General features: G+C 59.3%; 1 protein-coding gene across 12 annotated transcripts in view; it reads left to right on the top strand.

Annotated features, from left to right (window-relative positions):
- Positions 1–12462, top strand: part of PLEKHA6 (pleckstrin homology domain containing A6) — a 55089-nt gene that overhangs the window by 32923 nt on the left and 9704 nt on the right. For 6 of the 12 annotated variants that reach the window (XM_069876055.1, XM_069876058.1, XM_069876054.1 and 3 more), the window contains 13 exons: positions 68–148; positions 320–455; positions 535–639; positions 743–815; positions 1292–1392; positions 3961–4136; positions 5142–5630; positions 5984–6494; positions 7397–7483; positions 8317–8370; positions 10218–10298; positions 11731–11799; positions 12188–12268. In XM_069876055.1, coding sequence (XP_069732156.1) covers positions 68–148; positions 320–455; positions 535–639; positions 743–815; positions 1292–1392; positions 3961–4136; positions 5142–5630; positions 5984–6494; positions 7397–7483; positions 8317–8370; positions 10218–10298; positions 11731–11799; positions 12188–12268 — 2044 coding nt within the window. Of the gene's footprint in view, positions 1–67; positions 149–319; positions 456–534; positions 640–742; positions 816–1291; positions 1393–2948; positions 3230–3960; positions 4137–5141; positions 5631–5983; positions 6495–7396; positions 7484–8316; positions 8371–10217; positions 10299–11730; positions 11800–12187; positions 12269–12462 lie in introns of those variants that run through there. The other 6 variants (XM_069876057.1, XM_069876056.1, XM_069876059.1 and 3 more) reach the window with 6 other exon arrangements.

The following is a 12462-nucleotide window of genomic DNA, read 5'->3' on the forward strand; positions in this document are numbered from 1 at the left end:
TAAAGGGTTTCTGGAGGGAGGTGGGGACAGGAGATGCTAACCACTGCCCCGCTGCTGTCTCTTGCAGCCACAATGAAAGGCGGAACACGTTCCTGCACCCAGTGACGGGACAGATCCCCGAGGACAACTCAAGACTTGATGTGCCAAAGTAGGTTTGCTCCCAGCTCCAGTGGTTTTGGGGCTTGGGAATGGGCTGTGCTGGGGAAACGGGGGGGTGGGCTGGGGTTGGGAGCACCAGTGCCGGGGGTGAGGACACCTGGAACAGCTTCTGGGGGGTGTGGAAATGCTGCTCTGCTGACTCTGCTCTCCTGTGCCGCAGACTGACCTTGGACATGTCAAGCAAAGCGGGTGGCAAGCGGCCAGCGACCATCCCCAGCGAGGCCCCCAACCACACGATGGTGTCCGAGGTGCCCCCGGAGCGCCCAGGAGGCCGGGGGGGTGCCCGGAGCAATGCGGTACGGCAAGTGGCAGCGGAGACCGGGGGTGCTGGGGGCTCCTCGCAGGGACTGAGCGTCTCCTTTCCCCCCTCTGCAGGCTCCGCGCCCCTCCCGCAAGGGCATCGCCTTCGGGAAGCGCTCCAACTCCATGAAGAGGAACCCCAATGCCGCTGTGACCAAAAGTGGCTGGCTCTACAAGCAGGTAAAGGAGCTGGTGGCTGCGCTGGGTGTCCCCCAGGGCTGTGCCAACCCCTTCTAGCCCCCTGCTTGAGGTGGGTGCTGCTCTCACTGCCCTTCTCCTGCAGGCCAGCTCGGGCGTGAAGCAGTGGAACAAGCGCTGGTTCGTGCTGGTGGATCGCTGCCTCTTCTACTACAAAGGTACGGCCGCCAGCGCCCGCTCTGGTTGCCCCTTGGGGCTCTTCCCCGTTGCCAGGACCTGATGGCCACCAGCCAGGTGCCTCCCTGCAAACCTGCGCTGCCACCAGGCTCGGAGCAGCTTCTGCTTGCGTGGGCAAGGGGTTTGGAGGTGACAACCCACCAGGGAGCGGCCACCGTGCACAACACCCCTTTGCACCGGCGTTTGCCGTGCCAGGGATCTGAGGGGTTAATGCAGGCGCCTTCCCTGGCAGCGCTGGGCTCAGTCCTGGCAGTGGAGCCCAGGGCGGGCATGAATAATTGAAGAGGCTGTTGTGTGAGCCCAGGCGAGCTGAGCAACAGGCAGGCAGTGGTTTCCTACAGGTGTTTTGCCTTCGGGAAGGTCTGTGTCCCCAGTGCAGCTCCTGGGGCTTTACTGGGAGGCAGCCAGGGCTCCCAGCCCCTCCTTGTGTGTGTAATCCCTCTGTTTCCTCCCGCAGACGAGAAGGAGGAGAGCATCCTGGGCAGCATCCCCCTCCTCAGCTTCCGCGTGGCCGCCGTGCAACCCTCTGACAACATCAGCAGGAAGCACACGTTCAAGGTTGGTGTGGTGGTTGTGCTGGGAATGGAGCACAGGGATGGCGCTGAGGTGGCGGTGATGCTCGCGGGGTCCCTGCCGCTCCCTCTTCTTTCTTTCTTGGTGGCGTGGAGCAAGCTGGGGAGAGGGGTGACTGCAGCAACCCCCTGGGATACCCCGTGTGCTTTACAGATGTGCCTTCTGCTTGGGAAACTGAGGCACACGTAGGGCAGAGCAGCATCTCCAAGGGCATCACTGTCTTCAAGCCCCGCTTTTTGGGGTGCGCTGCTGCTCCCCAGCCCGGGGATGTGCTAGATGCAGGGTGAGCAGCAGCACAGCCCTCGCTGGCGATGCTCTCAGCCCTCTCCCTGCCCTGTTTCCCATCAGCATCGCTGCTCCCGGCCAGCTTGTCCCTGCCGGCTGCTGCAGTGCTTCTCAGCAGCCTTCCCAGAGACCTAGAGAGGTGGTTGCAGCTCCAGTTTTTTATTCAGCCTACAAAGGAAAGGGAAATATAACTGCAAGGGGGTAGCTCATGGTGCGTTGCTGCTCATCAGCCTGCGCTGCTGTGGGTGTTGGAGAGAACAGCGAGAGGCAGAAGGTGGCTGCTGCAGTAGGGGCTGGCCCATGCCTGTCTCCACCAGCAGACCGTCTCGGAGCAGGGTCTGAGCTTCCCTGGCACTCGTCTGTGTCACTGGGCACCTTTGTCATCAATGGGCACCTTCACCTGCACAACTGCTCGTGATCATGGGTCGTGTTGGCACTCGCGTGTTGATGGGCTGTGTGCTCAGTTCTGGAGCCCTCAGCACAGGAAGGACATGGAGCTGTTGGAGCAGGTCCAGAGGAGGCCACGGAGATGATCTGAGGGCTGGAGAACCTCCCTCACAAGGGCAGGCTGAGAGCTGGGGTTGTTCACCCTGGAGAAGAGAAGGCTCTGGGGAGAAATTAGAGCAGCTTCCAGTGCTGAAAGGGGCTCCAGAAAAGCTGGGGAGGGGGTCTGGATCAGGCAGTGCAGGGATAGGATGAGGGGGAATGATTTGCAGCTGGAAGAGAGGAGATTGAGATGAGATCTTAGGGAGAAATGTTCTCCTGTGAGGATGGGGAGGCCCTGGCCCAGGTTGCCCAGAGCAGTGGTGGCTGCCCCATCCCTGGAGGGGTTCAAGGCCAGGTTGGATGGGGCTTGGAGCCCCTGATCTAGTGGGAGGTGTCCCTGCTTGTGGCAGGGGGTGGAACTGGATGGGCTTAAAGTTCCTTCCAGCCTAAGCCATTCCATCATCCATTCTGATGCACAGCCTGGCTCACCCTGGTGCAAAAACCCAGTGTGCACCCTTGTGCCCATGAGTGTGGCAGCGGCCGGTGCCCGGGGTCCCCACAGGGCACTGTGGAGGAGTTTTCCCATCTAAGGGATGGATTTTTTTTGTAGCTGCCACCCTTCAACCTGCATTTCATCTGCAGCTAAGCACGCTTTAGGGGCAAGCGCTGGCAAGTGGCAGCGTGGGCTGTGCTGACGCCGGCAGCCGGCAAGGTGTCTTCTGCAGGCGAGAGCAGAGAAGTGACCTGGGGGTGTTGAAATGTCACTGGTGGGGGGAAAAAGAGCCTCACAAAGCTGCTCGTGAACTGAGCTCTGCAGGCGGGGGTACAGCTGCCTTCCCATCTGCACACTGGGATTTTGGGGGATGCTTTGGATCAGAGAAGGGTAGAGAGGGTCGTAATGGTTGGGAGAGGTCTGTGCCGCAGCGCCCACGCTCCTGCCGTGCTCCGGCTTGACCCTTGTCTGTGTTTCCTCCTCTCTCCGCGGGCGAGGATCCCCGGACAGGAGGTCTCTCCGTGCCCGTCCACCACGCCAGCACCCAGGCACCACTAGGTAGTATCTTCTTGTGTTTCTGATGCATGCAGAAGGGTGAGGGACCAGCACGCTTGCCCGCATGCTCTGCTCACCCTGCTCGCGCTAATCCAGGGAATGAATTGGTTTGGTTTGATCTTTTGCTCCGGCCGCAGAGCTTGTAGAGGCAGGAGGGCATGGGGGTTGCAGGAGGTGGCCTTGTGGCTGCTTGCTCTGGGGAGGGGGAAGATACAAACTCAAGGGAGGGTTTAATTGGAACCTCACTTCCCATCTTTCAGTGGGGGATAACTCCTGCGTTCTCCCTTTTCGTCCTCTTTGCTGCCTCCTTTTCCACAGAGGTGGAAGATGGAGCTTCAAAAAGGTCCTAAATAGCCAGACCTGCCTTCCAACACAGGGTGCAGAATGGGCACCAACTTTAGACCAAAGGCAAATCTTTAATGCCCCAAAATGTTGCCTGAGCCCACAAGTTGCCTTCCCTCTAACCCTGCCTGAGCAAGAACTGCTCTTGCTGGGATGCAGACCCTTTGTGGGATCCAATCCATGCTGGGGTGCAGGAACCTCTGCACTGAGGTGCTGCTTGTCCAGACGGGGCCCTGGGGAGGGCTGGTCCCGAGCATCGCTCTGGGTGACCGTGAGGGAGAGGGAAGGACCATGCCTGGCTTCTCCTGCAGTAGCAGAACCTTGTACCGGGGTGGAAATGGAGCTCTCACCCTCCGGTCTGTCTCTCTCCCCACTTCTCTGCCTCCCTGCAGGTGACGGTGTGCTGGGCGGAGGAGGTGCCGGCGAGTAACGAGCAGTCCGTGTCTCCCCAGGCTGAGCACGCTGGCATCCGGACGTACTTCTTCAGCGCCGAGAACACGGAGGAGCAGGAGTCCTGGATCCAAGCCATGGGCGAAGCCGCCCGGGTGCAGATCCCCCCAACGCAGAGGTCAGCACCCGCCGTCTCCCCAAGCCACCCCTTTGCCCTGGTCCCTCGGAGATCATAGAATCATAGAATCACCAGCTTGGAAGAGACCCACCGGATCATCAAGTCCAACCATTCCCATCAATCACTAAACCATGTCCCTCAGCACCTCGTCCCTTAAACCCCTCCAGGGAAGGGGACTCAACCCCCTCCCTGGGCAGCCTCTGCCAGGGACCAATGACCCTTTCAGTGAAAAATGTTTTCCTAATGCTCAGCCTGAACCTCCCCTGGTGGAGTTTGAGGCCATTCCCTCTCGTCCTGTCCCCTGTCCCTTGGGAGGAGAACCCAGCTCCCTCCTCTCCACAACCTCCTCTCAGGTAGTTGGAGAGAGCAATGAGGTCTCCCCTCAGCCTCCTCTTCTCCAGGCTAAACACCCCCAGCTCTCTCAGCCGCTCCTCATAAGGCCTGTTCTCCAGCCCCCTCACCATCTTCGTTGCTCTTCTCTGGACTCGCTCCAGAGCCTCAACATCCTTCTTGTGGTGAGGGGCCAGAACTGAACACAGGATTCGAGGTTTGGTCTCACCAGTGCCGAGTCCAGAGGGAGAAGAACCTCCCTGGCCCTGCTGGCCACGCCGTTTCTGATCCAAGCCAAGATGCCATTGGCCTTCTTGGCCACCTGGACCCCTGCTGGCTCCTGGTCAGTCGCTGTCAACCAACATCCCCAGGTTCCTCTCCTCCAGGCAGTTTCCAGCCAGACTTCTCCTAGTCTGTAGCACTGCCCAGGGTTGTTGTGCCCCAAGTGCAGGACCTGGCATTTGGCCTTGTTAAACCTCATCCTGTTGGTCTCAGCTGAGAGGTCCAGCCTGTTCAGAGATGGGGCAGAGAGGTTGTGCACCATGACCAGGGACCTTCTGGGAGCCTCTGGAGGGCAGAGCTTGAGGAGCACAAGGCTGAGGGAGGGACAGGACTGCTGAGGGGAGGGCAGTGTGAAGGGAGGGTAATGCGCTCTCACGCTTTGACTTCCTCCAGGCATGAGAAACCAGACTCTGAAAACATTCCCCCCAGCAAACACCACCACCACCGCAACGCCACCCACCGCGAGCACCCCAAAGCTGAGCCTGACACCAAGACCCGAGGAGAAGGTGATGGCCGCGGCTCGGAGAAGATCGAGAGGAAATCGGAGAGGATGGAGAGCAAGAAGGAACCTTTGGCCAAAGCCAACGGCGTCGCTGGGCAGGAGGTGCCTTCAGAACCCGGCAGTCCTTACCCGGAGGCACCCCGAGTGCCTGCCAGCAGCGTGGAGCGGCCGCCCCAGCCCAACGGTTGGTCGTACTCCTCGCCCAGCCGCCCCGGCAGCACCGCGTACCCCCCTCCCGACGGGGAGAGCGCCTCCCACCGCCGGGGCTTTGCCCCCCGCACCAACCCCGAGAAGATCGCCCAGCGCAAGAGCTCCATGACGCAGCTGCAGCAGTGGGTCAACTCGCGCCGGGGAGCCGTGCCCCCCGAGGAGCTGCAGAGGTGAGGGCTGGGGGGGTCCGTCCTGCTCCTTTCACTCTAAAGTTGCCCTTCAGATGGTGCTTCGGGGATGGTTTTCCTCTTTCTATCTGCTTTCTCCCCTCTTGGCATCAGAAAATCTCCTTTCTGGGCTGAACCGAGCTCTGGACTGTGCGTGGGACACCCCAAAAAGCTGAGCAGGGTGGATTTTGGAAGAGAAAGCAATGTGGGGTCTTTGGGAGGAGGGATGCCAACCAGTCAGCTGTCTTGGATGCTGGTTTCGGAGCTTCCAGCTCTAAGGGCTCACAGAGACCCCCGCATGCAGACCGAGGGGCCAGGCACCGCCTGACTCTCACAGCTTTCTTTCTCCCCTCCAGCCCCACTAGGTTCTACCCCATGTCTCGCCGGGTCCCCGACTACTATTCCCCGTACTCGCCCCAGTATCCTGAAGATTACCAGTACTACCCTCCCGGCGTGCGCCCCGACAGCATCTGCTCCATGCCCGCGTACGAGCGGGTGAGCCCGCCCTGGGCGCTGGACGACAAGCGCCTCTCCTTCCGCAACGGGGGCACCTACCAGCTCCGTGAATGGAAAGAACACCCTGGTTTTAGCCGGCAAGACGTCCCGCTCTGGCTTGCCGGGCCTGGGAGGCAACCGACTTACTTGGATGAGGTGGATGCAGCCTCAGGGTCCCTGCGACGGATGTCACTGCAGCCCCGGTCCCGCTCCGTGCCGCGCTCGCCCAGCCAGGGCTCCTACAGCCACGCGCGGGTGTATTCCCCGGTGCGCTCGCCCAGCGCCCGCTTTGAGCGGCTGCCACCCCGCGGAGAGGACATTTACGCTGATCCCACCACCTTCATGATGAGGAGATCCATCAGTTCTCCAAAGGTGAATTCCCATCAGCGCAGGGTTGGAGGGGAAACCTCCCCGGGGGTGTCAGGGGAGGGATGCTGCAGCACAGCTGGTCCCCTCTGCGTGCTGCCAGGTCCGTGGTTTTGCAGCATCTTGGGGTTTTGGGTACCCCCTTCTCATCCTGCAAAGCTGCCCAGGTTGTGGTTGTTCCCTTCTGGCTGCTTCTGTGCTGCTGTGAGCCCAGAGAGTTGGGGCAGGGTGGGATGAGGTGGTCCTGGTGTCCCCGTCTCCCTGCTGTGCTCCCCAAAGCTGGGTCTGACCCTGCTGCAGGGCCAGGTTCTGCCTTGGCACATGTGCTCGGCACTGGTGAGACTGCACCTTGAATCCTGTGTTCAGTTCTGGGCCCCTCACCACAAGAAGGATGTTGAGGCTCTGGAGCGAGTCCAGAGAAGGGAACAGAGCTGGGGAAGGGGCTGAAGAACAAGAGGAGCGTCTGAGAGAGCTGGGGGTGTTTAGCCTGGAGAAGAGGAGGCTGAGGGGAGACCTCATTCCTCTCTCCAACTCCCTGAAAGGAGGTTGTGGAGAGGAGGGAGCTGGGCTCTTCTCCCAAGTGACAGGGGACAGGACGAGAGGGAATGGCCTCAAGCTCCACCAGGGGAGGTTTAGGCTGGACATTAGGAAAAAAAATTTCATGGAAAGGGTCATTGGTCCCTGGCAGAGGCTGCCCAGGGAGGGGGTTGAGTCCCCTTCCCTGGAGGGGTTTAAGGGGCGGGTGGATGAGGTGCTGAGGGACATGGGTTAGTGATTGATGGGAATGGTTGGACTTGATGATCCGATAGATCTTTTCCAACCTTATGAACCTGTGACTCTATATTCTCTGGCCTCTTGCACACCTCTCACGTCTCTGTTTTGGGATGGGGGTTCTTCTCTCTCCTCAGTATGACTACCTGGGCGACAGGCGGCCTGTCCCAGCGGGAATGTATCCGTACCACTACCCGGCATCCCCCACCGTCCATGACAAAATGGTACGTACGCTGCTGGCCCCAGGGTGGCTGAGCCCCTGGGAAGGTGTTTGATAGGGATGGTTGGACTCGATGATCCGGTGGGTCTCTTCCAACCTGGTGATTCTATGATTCTAAGGTGGGCCAGCTCAGGGGCTCCTCGCTTGGATGCCTGAGGAGCATCCGCTCCAGCAGCAGCTTTTTGGGCCAGAGCTGGGCTGCCCTGGGGCAGGTTGGGACTGCAGGTCCCTTTGCTGATGTCTCTGGTCCTTCCCGACTGTGTCCAAAGGGAATCCTTATGGAAAGGCCCCCACTCCCTGCCCTGCAGACCTGGGGTTGGTGGGGGCAGTGGGACACCCCATAAGCCCTGTGATGCTGAGCCAGGGTGGTCCCAGGCAAGGCTGAGACTGGCTCCCACCCTGCACCTCTGTGCCTCTTGCTTCCTCACTTCTGGCTACAGCTGCTGCTTTTCCTACCTTGTGTTTCTCCTTGAAGAGCCGAGGGGGTGGGAGCCTTTGGGGTGAGACCAGGAGGTCCCTCCTGCTGAGCCCCATCCCAAAACCCCAGGGTTTGGCTGCTGGAGGAGGGAGAAGCACGAGTTACCATAAGTCACCCATGCTGCCATCCATCCTCGCTAGCCGGAGACACAGGGAAAGGGCTTTGCCTCTTCCGAGGCACCGTTCACCAGAAGGGAGAGTCGGGCTTATCCACAGCATCTCTCCGAACTCAGCACCAGCGAGGTGCCTCCGTTCCTGGCCAAGAGGTCTTCGCATTTCCGAAGCCTTCACCTAACTGCTTTGCTTCTTCTTTTGTTTTGTGTGTTCGTTTCTTGCCGCGTGCCTGCTGGCTCCTGGTAGGATGAGCTTTTAGACCTTCAGTTGCAAAGAAACCTAGAGTATTTGGACCAGCAGGTAGGCAGAGCTGGCTGCAAGCCTCACGCTGCTTACGTCCCCGTGTGCCCTGTCCCCAGCGGCGTTCCCTTCCTTCCCAGCGCAGCATCTCTCCCCCTAACATCCATCCTCACCCTTCTTGGCATTAAAACAGCACGAGTTGCCTTCGGTTTGCTTCTTCCATCCTTCCTGGCTGGAGGGTCACTCATTGCTTGGCAGAAAACTCCCTCTGACAGAGCCTTCTGTGTGGTGTGTTAGAGCTACTCGGGGTCTTGAGGGGAGCTAGGGCAGCTTCCTACATATCCAAGGCCTCAGGGAGCTGCCTTTTGGGGTGGAGGGGATGCAGCTGGCTCTTAAACCCTCCCCGGGTCGCTCTGCAGCGTGTGGTGCCGGACACTGGGTGCACGGTACCGCCGTGATGGAGCTGGATGGCGTAACCCTAGGGCATCACTGTGAACTGAGCTGCTGCAGGGACCCCGGGGCTGGTGACCCCCACGAGGGGGGCGACTGGGTGAGCTGTGGGGAGCCAGATGGGTGCGAGGTTGTTTCGGTGACGTGCTGGCCCTGTTCCTTCTCAAAAATGAGAGGTTGGGTGCAGGGTGGGCACGCGGCATCCACCGGCACCGATACCAAAGCAGCAGCCCTCGGGTTTTTGCATGCCAGGTGGTGTTTGGAGGAGAAACTGTGAACTAACCTCATCCCAGGAGCAAGGAGGGGGCAATCCAGCTGGGAGAGGCTGGTGGGGTGGAAACCTCAGGCTCTGGCTGAAGTCAAAGCCGGGGATGGGAGCTGTCGGCCAGTGCTGCAGCCCAGGCGCTCACCTGCAAAAGCCAGGTTTGCACCAAGGGAGCTGCTCCAGGGACAATCTCATTAGTCTGCGAATCTCCGTCGGTGCAGTAATCGCCAAGATCTGTGTCTGCCTCGGAGCAGAGCCAAGGACAGGCAGGAGCACTCGCTGCAATAAAAGCTCTCTGGGTTATTTCGCAGCCATCGGCAGCGCTGCTCACTCTCCCAGGCGCTTTAAAAAGCTCCCTAAAAAGGCTTTGCCTCTCCTTCTCCTCTCCTGCTGACCTCTGGAGAGACTAATTCGGCGTGACGCTGTCAAGTGTCTCTTTTCTAAGAGCTTGCTGCTTTATTTTCTCTCTCTATCCTTGTCCAGCTGTGGGGACGGCTCCCTCGGCTGCATCCCACCTGCTCCCAGGCAGGATTTGGCCCCTGGTTTGTGCTTAAACTGCTGTTACCCCTTGGACCTTGAGGGTTTTGGCTGCCGGGGGGCAAGGGCTGTCCTTGCATCACCTGCAGGCGAAGTCAGCCGTGGGCCAAGCCCCGTACCCACCCAGCTCCACCGTTCGAAGCTGCTGAGCTCAAGAGGGAGATGCTGCTGTCCCCAGCTCCAGTTTTTGGTCACCTTCCCCTGTGTCCTGAGCTCATCTGCACCTTGAGCAGAGCCCTCGAGCTTCAGCTCCACCATGAGGGCACTGCATTGAGCCGTTTATCAGTGTGAGGAGTGGGGTCTGTCTGTCTGTCTGCTGGGAGCACACTGTGCATTGCGTCTCTGTGCAATCTCGTGTCTGTGTGTGCATCTTGCTGCTGCCCAGCTCAAAGCTGGCTCGGTTTTATCTCTGTTTCCCCCTCAACAAAGCTTTCGGGGCACGCAGCCAGCCCAGGATGCTCTTGGCTGTGCACAGTGGAGCAGCAGCAGCCTCGGGGCAGCCGTCCCCACGTGGTTTGAGCCACCGGGACATCTCTTGGAGGTGGCATCTTGCAGCCTGAGGACTCCTGGACTGAGCTCTGATGGCACCCAGCACCGCGGCACACAAACGCTTTTCTGCTGACCTCTCTGAACTTTCCTTCCCTGTCTGCTGCAGATGAGCGAGAGCGAAACCCTGATCAGTATGGTGAACAGGATGGTGGAGACCTCCTCCCCTAGGGCTCAGATCTACATGCAAGTAAGCCTCCGGCCGCCAGGCCGTGCATGGCTCATGCATGACCACGGTAGCCGCTGCGCGCTCCATCGCCGAGGTCACCTCCTGCCATTTCCACTCATGCCGACGCCAGCATCCATGCAGCTCTGGCCCATCACGCTCTTGGGGACATGCTAGTCCATCACAGGCTTTGCTAATTCATCCATGAGCCATGAAAACTCGGTAAATCCTTGTGCTGGCAGCACAAGGTGGGGATGGAGCGGTCTCATCCTCCTTTGGGCTGGTCTTGGGTGCTTTGCGCACCCTCTGTTTGCCGGCGTGTGTTGATGAGGCAGGGAGGTGGTGTGGGATGATTTGAGAAAGGAGGAATCCAGTTCAAGGCTCTTAAACTGAAGCAGGGAGACAAAACAGCCTTTTACCCTGCAAGGCTCTGCGCGCTTCTGTTTCTCAGCCTGGAGAGGGTTGCAAAAGCATCGGGACTTCTGTGCCGAAGTTGGGCTGCAGCTCCAAGCTTAGGCAGGTCCCGTCAACTGGGAATGTGTCTCTGGGTCACTGTGAGCCAAAGCCCATCGTGCTCCAGTACTGGGAAGAAGGGTCGTGGGGTCCCACGGTGCTGCCCAGGGCATCTCCTGGCTGTGCAGAGCATGGGGTTTTCTGACAAAGGGAAGGTGCTCGTTTCTGTCTGCCGTGTTCAAGGAGTTGGAACGTGCTGGAGGGCAAAGCTGGAGCTGCTGAGATGGTCTCGCTGGCCAAACTCAGAGGTAGAAACATCCCCATCCACCAGGCTGTGCTGGGCATCTCCCAGATTCAGGTCTATTTGCATTGTGCTGTGGTTTGAAGTGGCTTTAAAGTAGTGGCTTTGCTTTCTAGCAATAATGATCACCTTCTTCCCTTCTGATGCCTTTCATCTCAAGATCTTGGATCCATTTAATTGGTGAGGTCCCATTAGTAATTTCCATTTCCAGGAAAGGAAAATGACTCACAGAGAAGCCGGATGGTAAACAAGCCCTGATGCAGCTGCTGATTTAGAGGTGTTTCCACTCTGCTAAGCGGGATCGCAGCTTAATCTTTATGCTTCTGTTTCCCTACCTGTGAAACGGGGGCAGTCGTACTCCAGGCAGTTAATGATTCACGAGGCGCGTCCGCAACTCGGCTCTTGGCGTCCTATGGACAGGTTGTCTCCAGCTAATTCCCGTGGCTCATCCAGCTGATGGCTGGGAATGGGGAGGGAGGTTGTGCCTTCATTTGAGCCACCGAGCAAGGTGATGGCAAGAGCTCCATCACCGAATCCTGCTGCCTCCCGACGGATGTCACTGATCCTGGAGCACCCGCCGCCTCCGGAGACTCGGCTCTTGCCTCTTTCCCTGCTGACAGGGATGAGGGAGAGGGTCTGGGAGCTGCCTCAGCTTCCCCAGGGGCTCCTGGAGCTGGGCTTACCACAACGCTCTGCTTGCAGGTGACGCCCTTCCCGGAGTCCTACAGGGAGACACTACACGCCTACAAGATAAGCGAGCAAGACACCGACGTAAGCGAGCAAACATCTGTCCTGTGTGTTCATCCTCTGCCCTGTGCGGTTGTCCCTGTCCCTGCTGTCACCAGAGAGCTGAGCTCCTGCACAGCTAAGGGGGAACCTGGTGCTGCCCCAACCATCATCTGTGCAGCCTGAGGGCTCAGTCCTCCACTGAGCATCACTGCTTGGTCGTTTCTTGTGTCTGGATTTGGCCTGTGTCACGCTGGCCAGGGATGAGGTCCCTGCAATGACCACAGTGGGCTGGAGACTCTTCCCCAGGGCCACGCGTTGTTCCATCAAACCAGCCCCGTGGGTCGTGTCCTGGCTGAGCACGGAGCCGTTTGCACCCTGCACATCCCATTGCTGGGCTCTCATCCTCTTCATCCTTTCTCTTTTCCCTCAGAAGCTGCTGGGGAAGCTCTGTGAGCAAAACAAAGTGCTGCGAGAGCAGGAGAGGCTGGTGCAGCAGCTCCGAGCGGAGAAGGTACGTGGTGGGCAGCTCAAGGGACCAGCCAGGGATGAACCTGGCTGCATGGCCACGGCCCTGTTCGAGGAGCACCTTTGTGGTGAGGAATCAGCACGTCCTGCTCCCTTGGGGACAGCTCAGATGGGACGTTGCCGAGCTGGGGGAGATGTCCTGGGGCTTGTTAAGGAGAGGAACTGTGGCTCCTCCACCAG

Source organism: Phaenicophaeus curvirostris, chromosome 24 (assembly GCF_032191515.1).
Source record: "Phaenicophaeus curvirostris isolate KB17595 chromosome 24, BPBGC_Pcur_1.0, whole genome shotgun sequence".
NCBI classification, from domain to species: domain Eukaryota; kingdom Metazoa; phylum Chordata; class Aves; order Cuculiformes; family Cuculidae; genus Phaenicophaeus; species Phaenicophaeus curvirostris.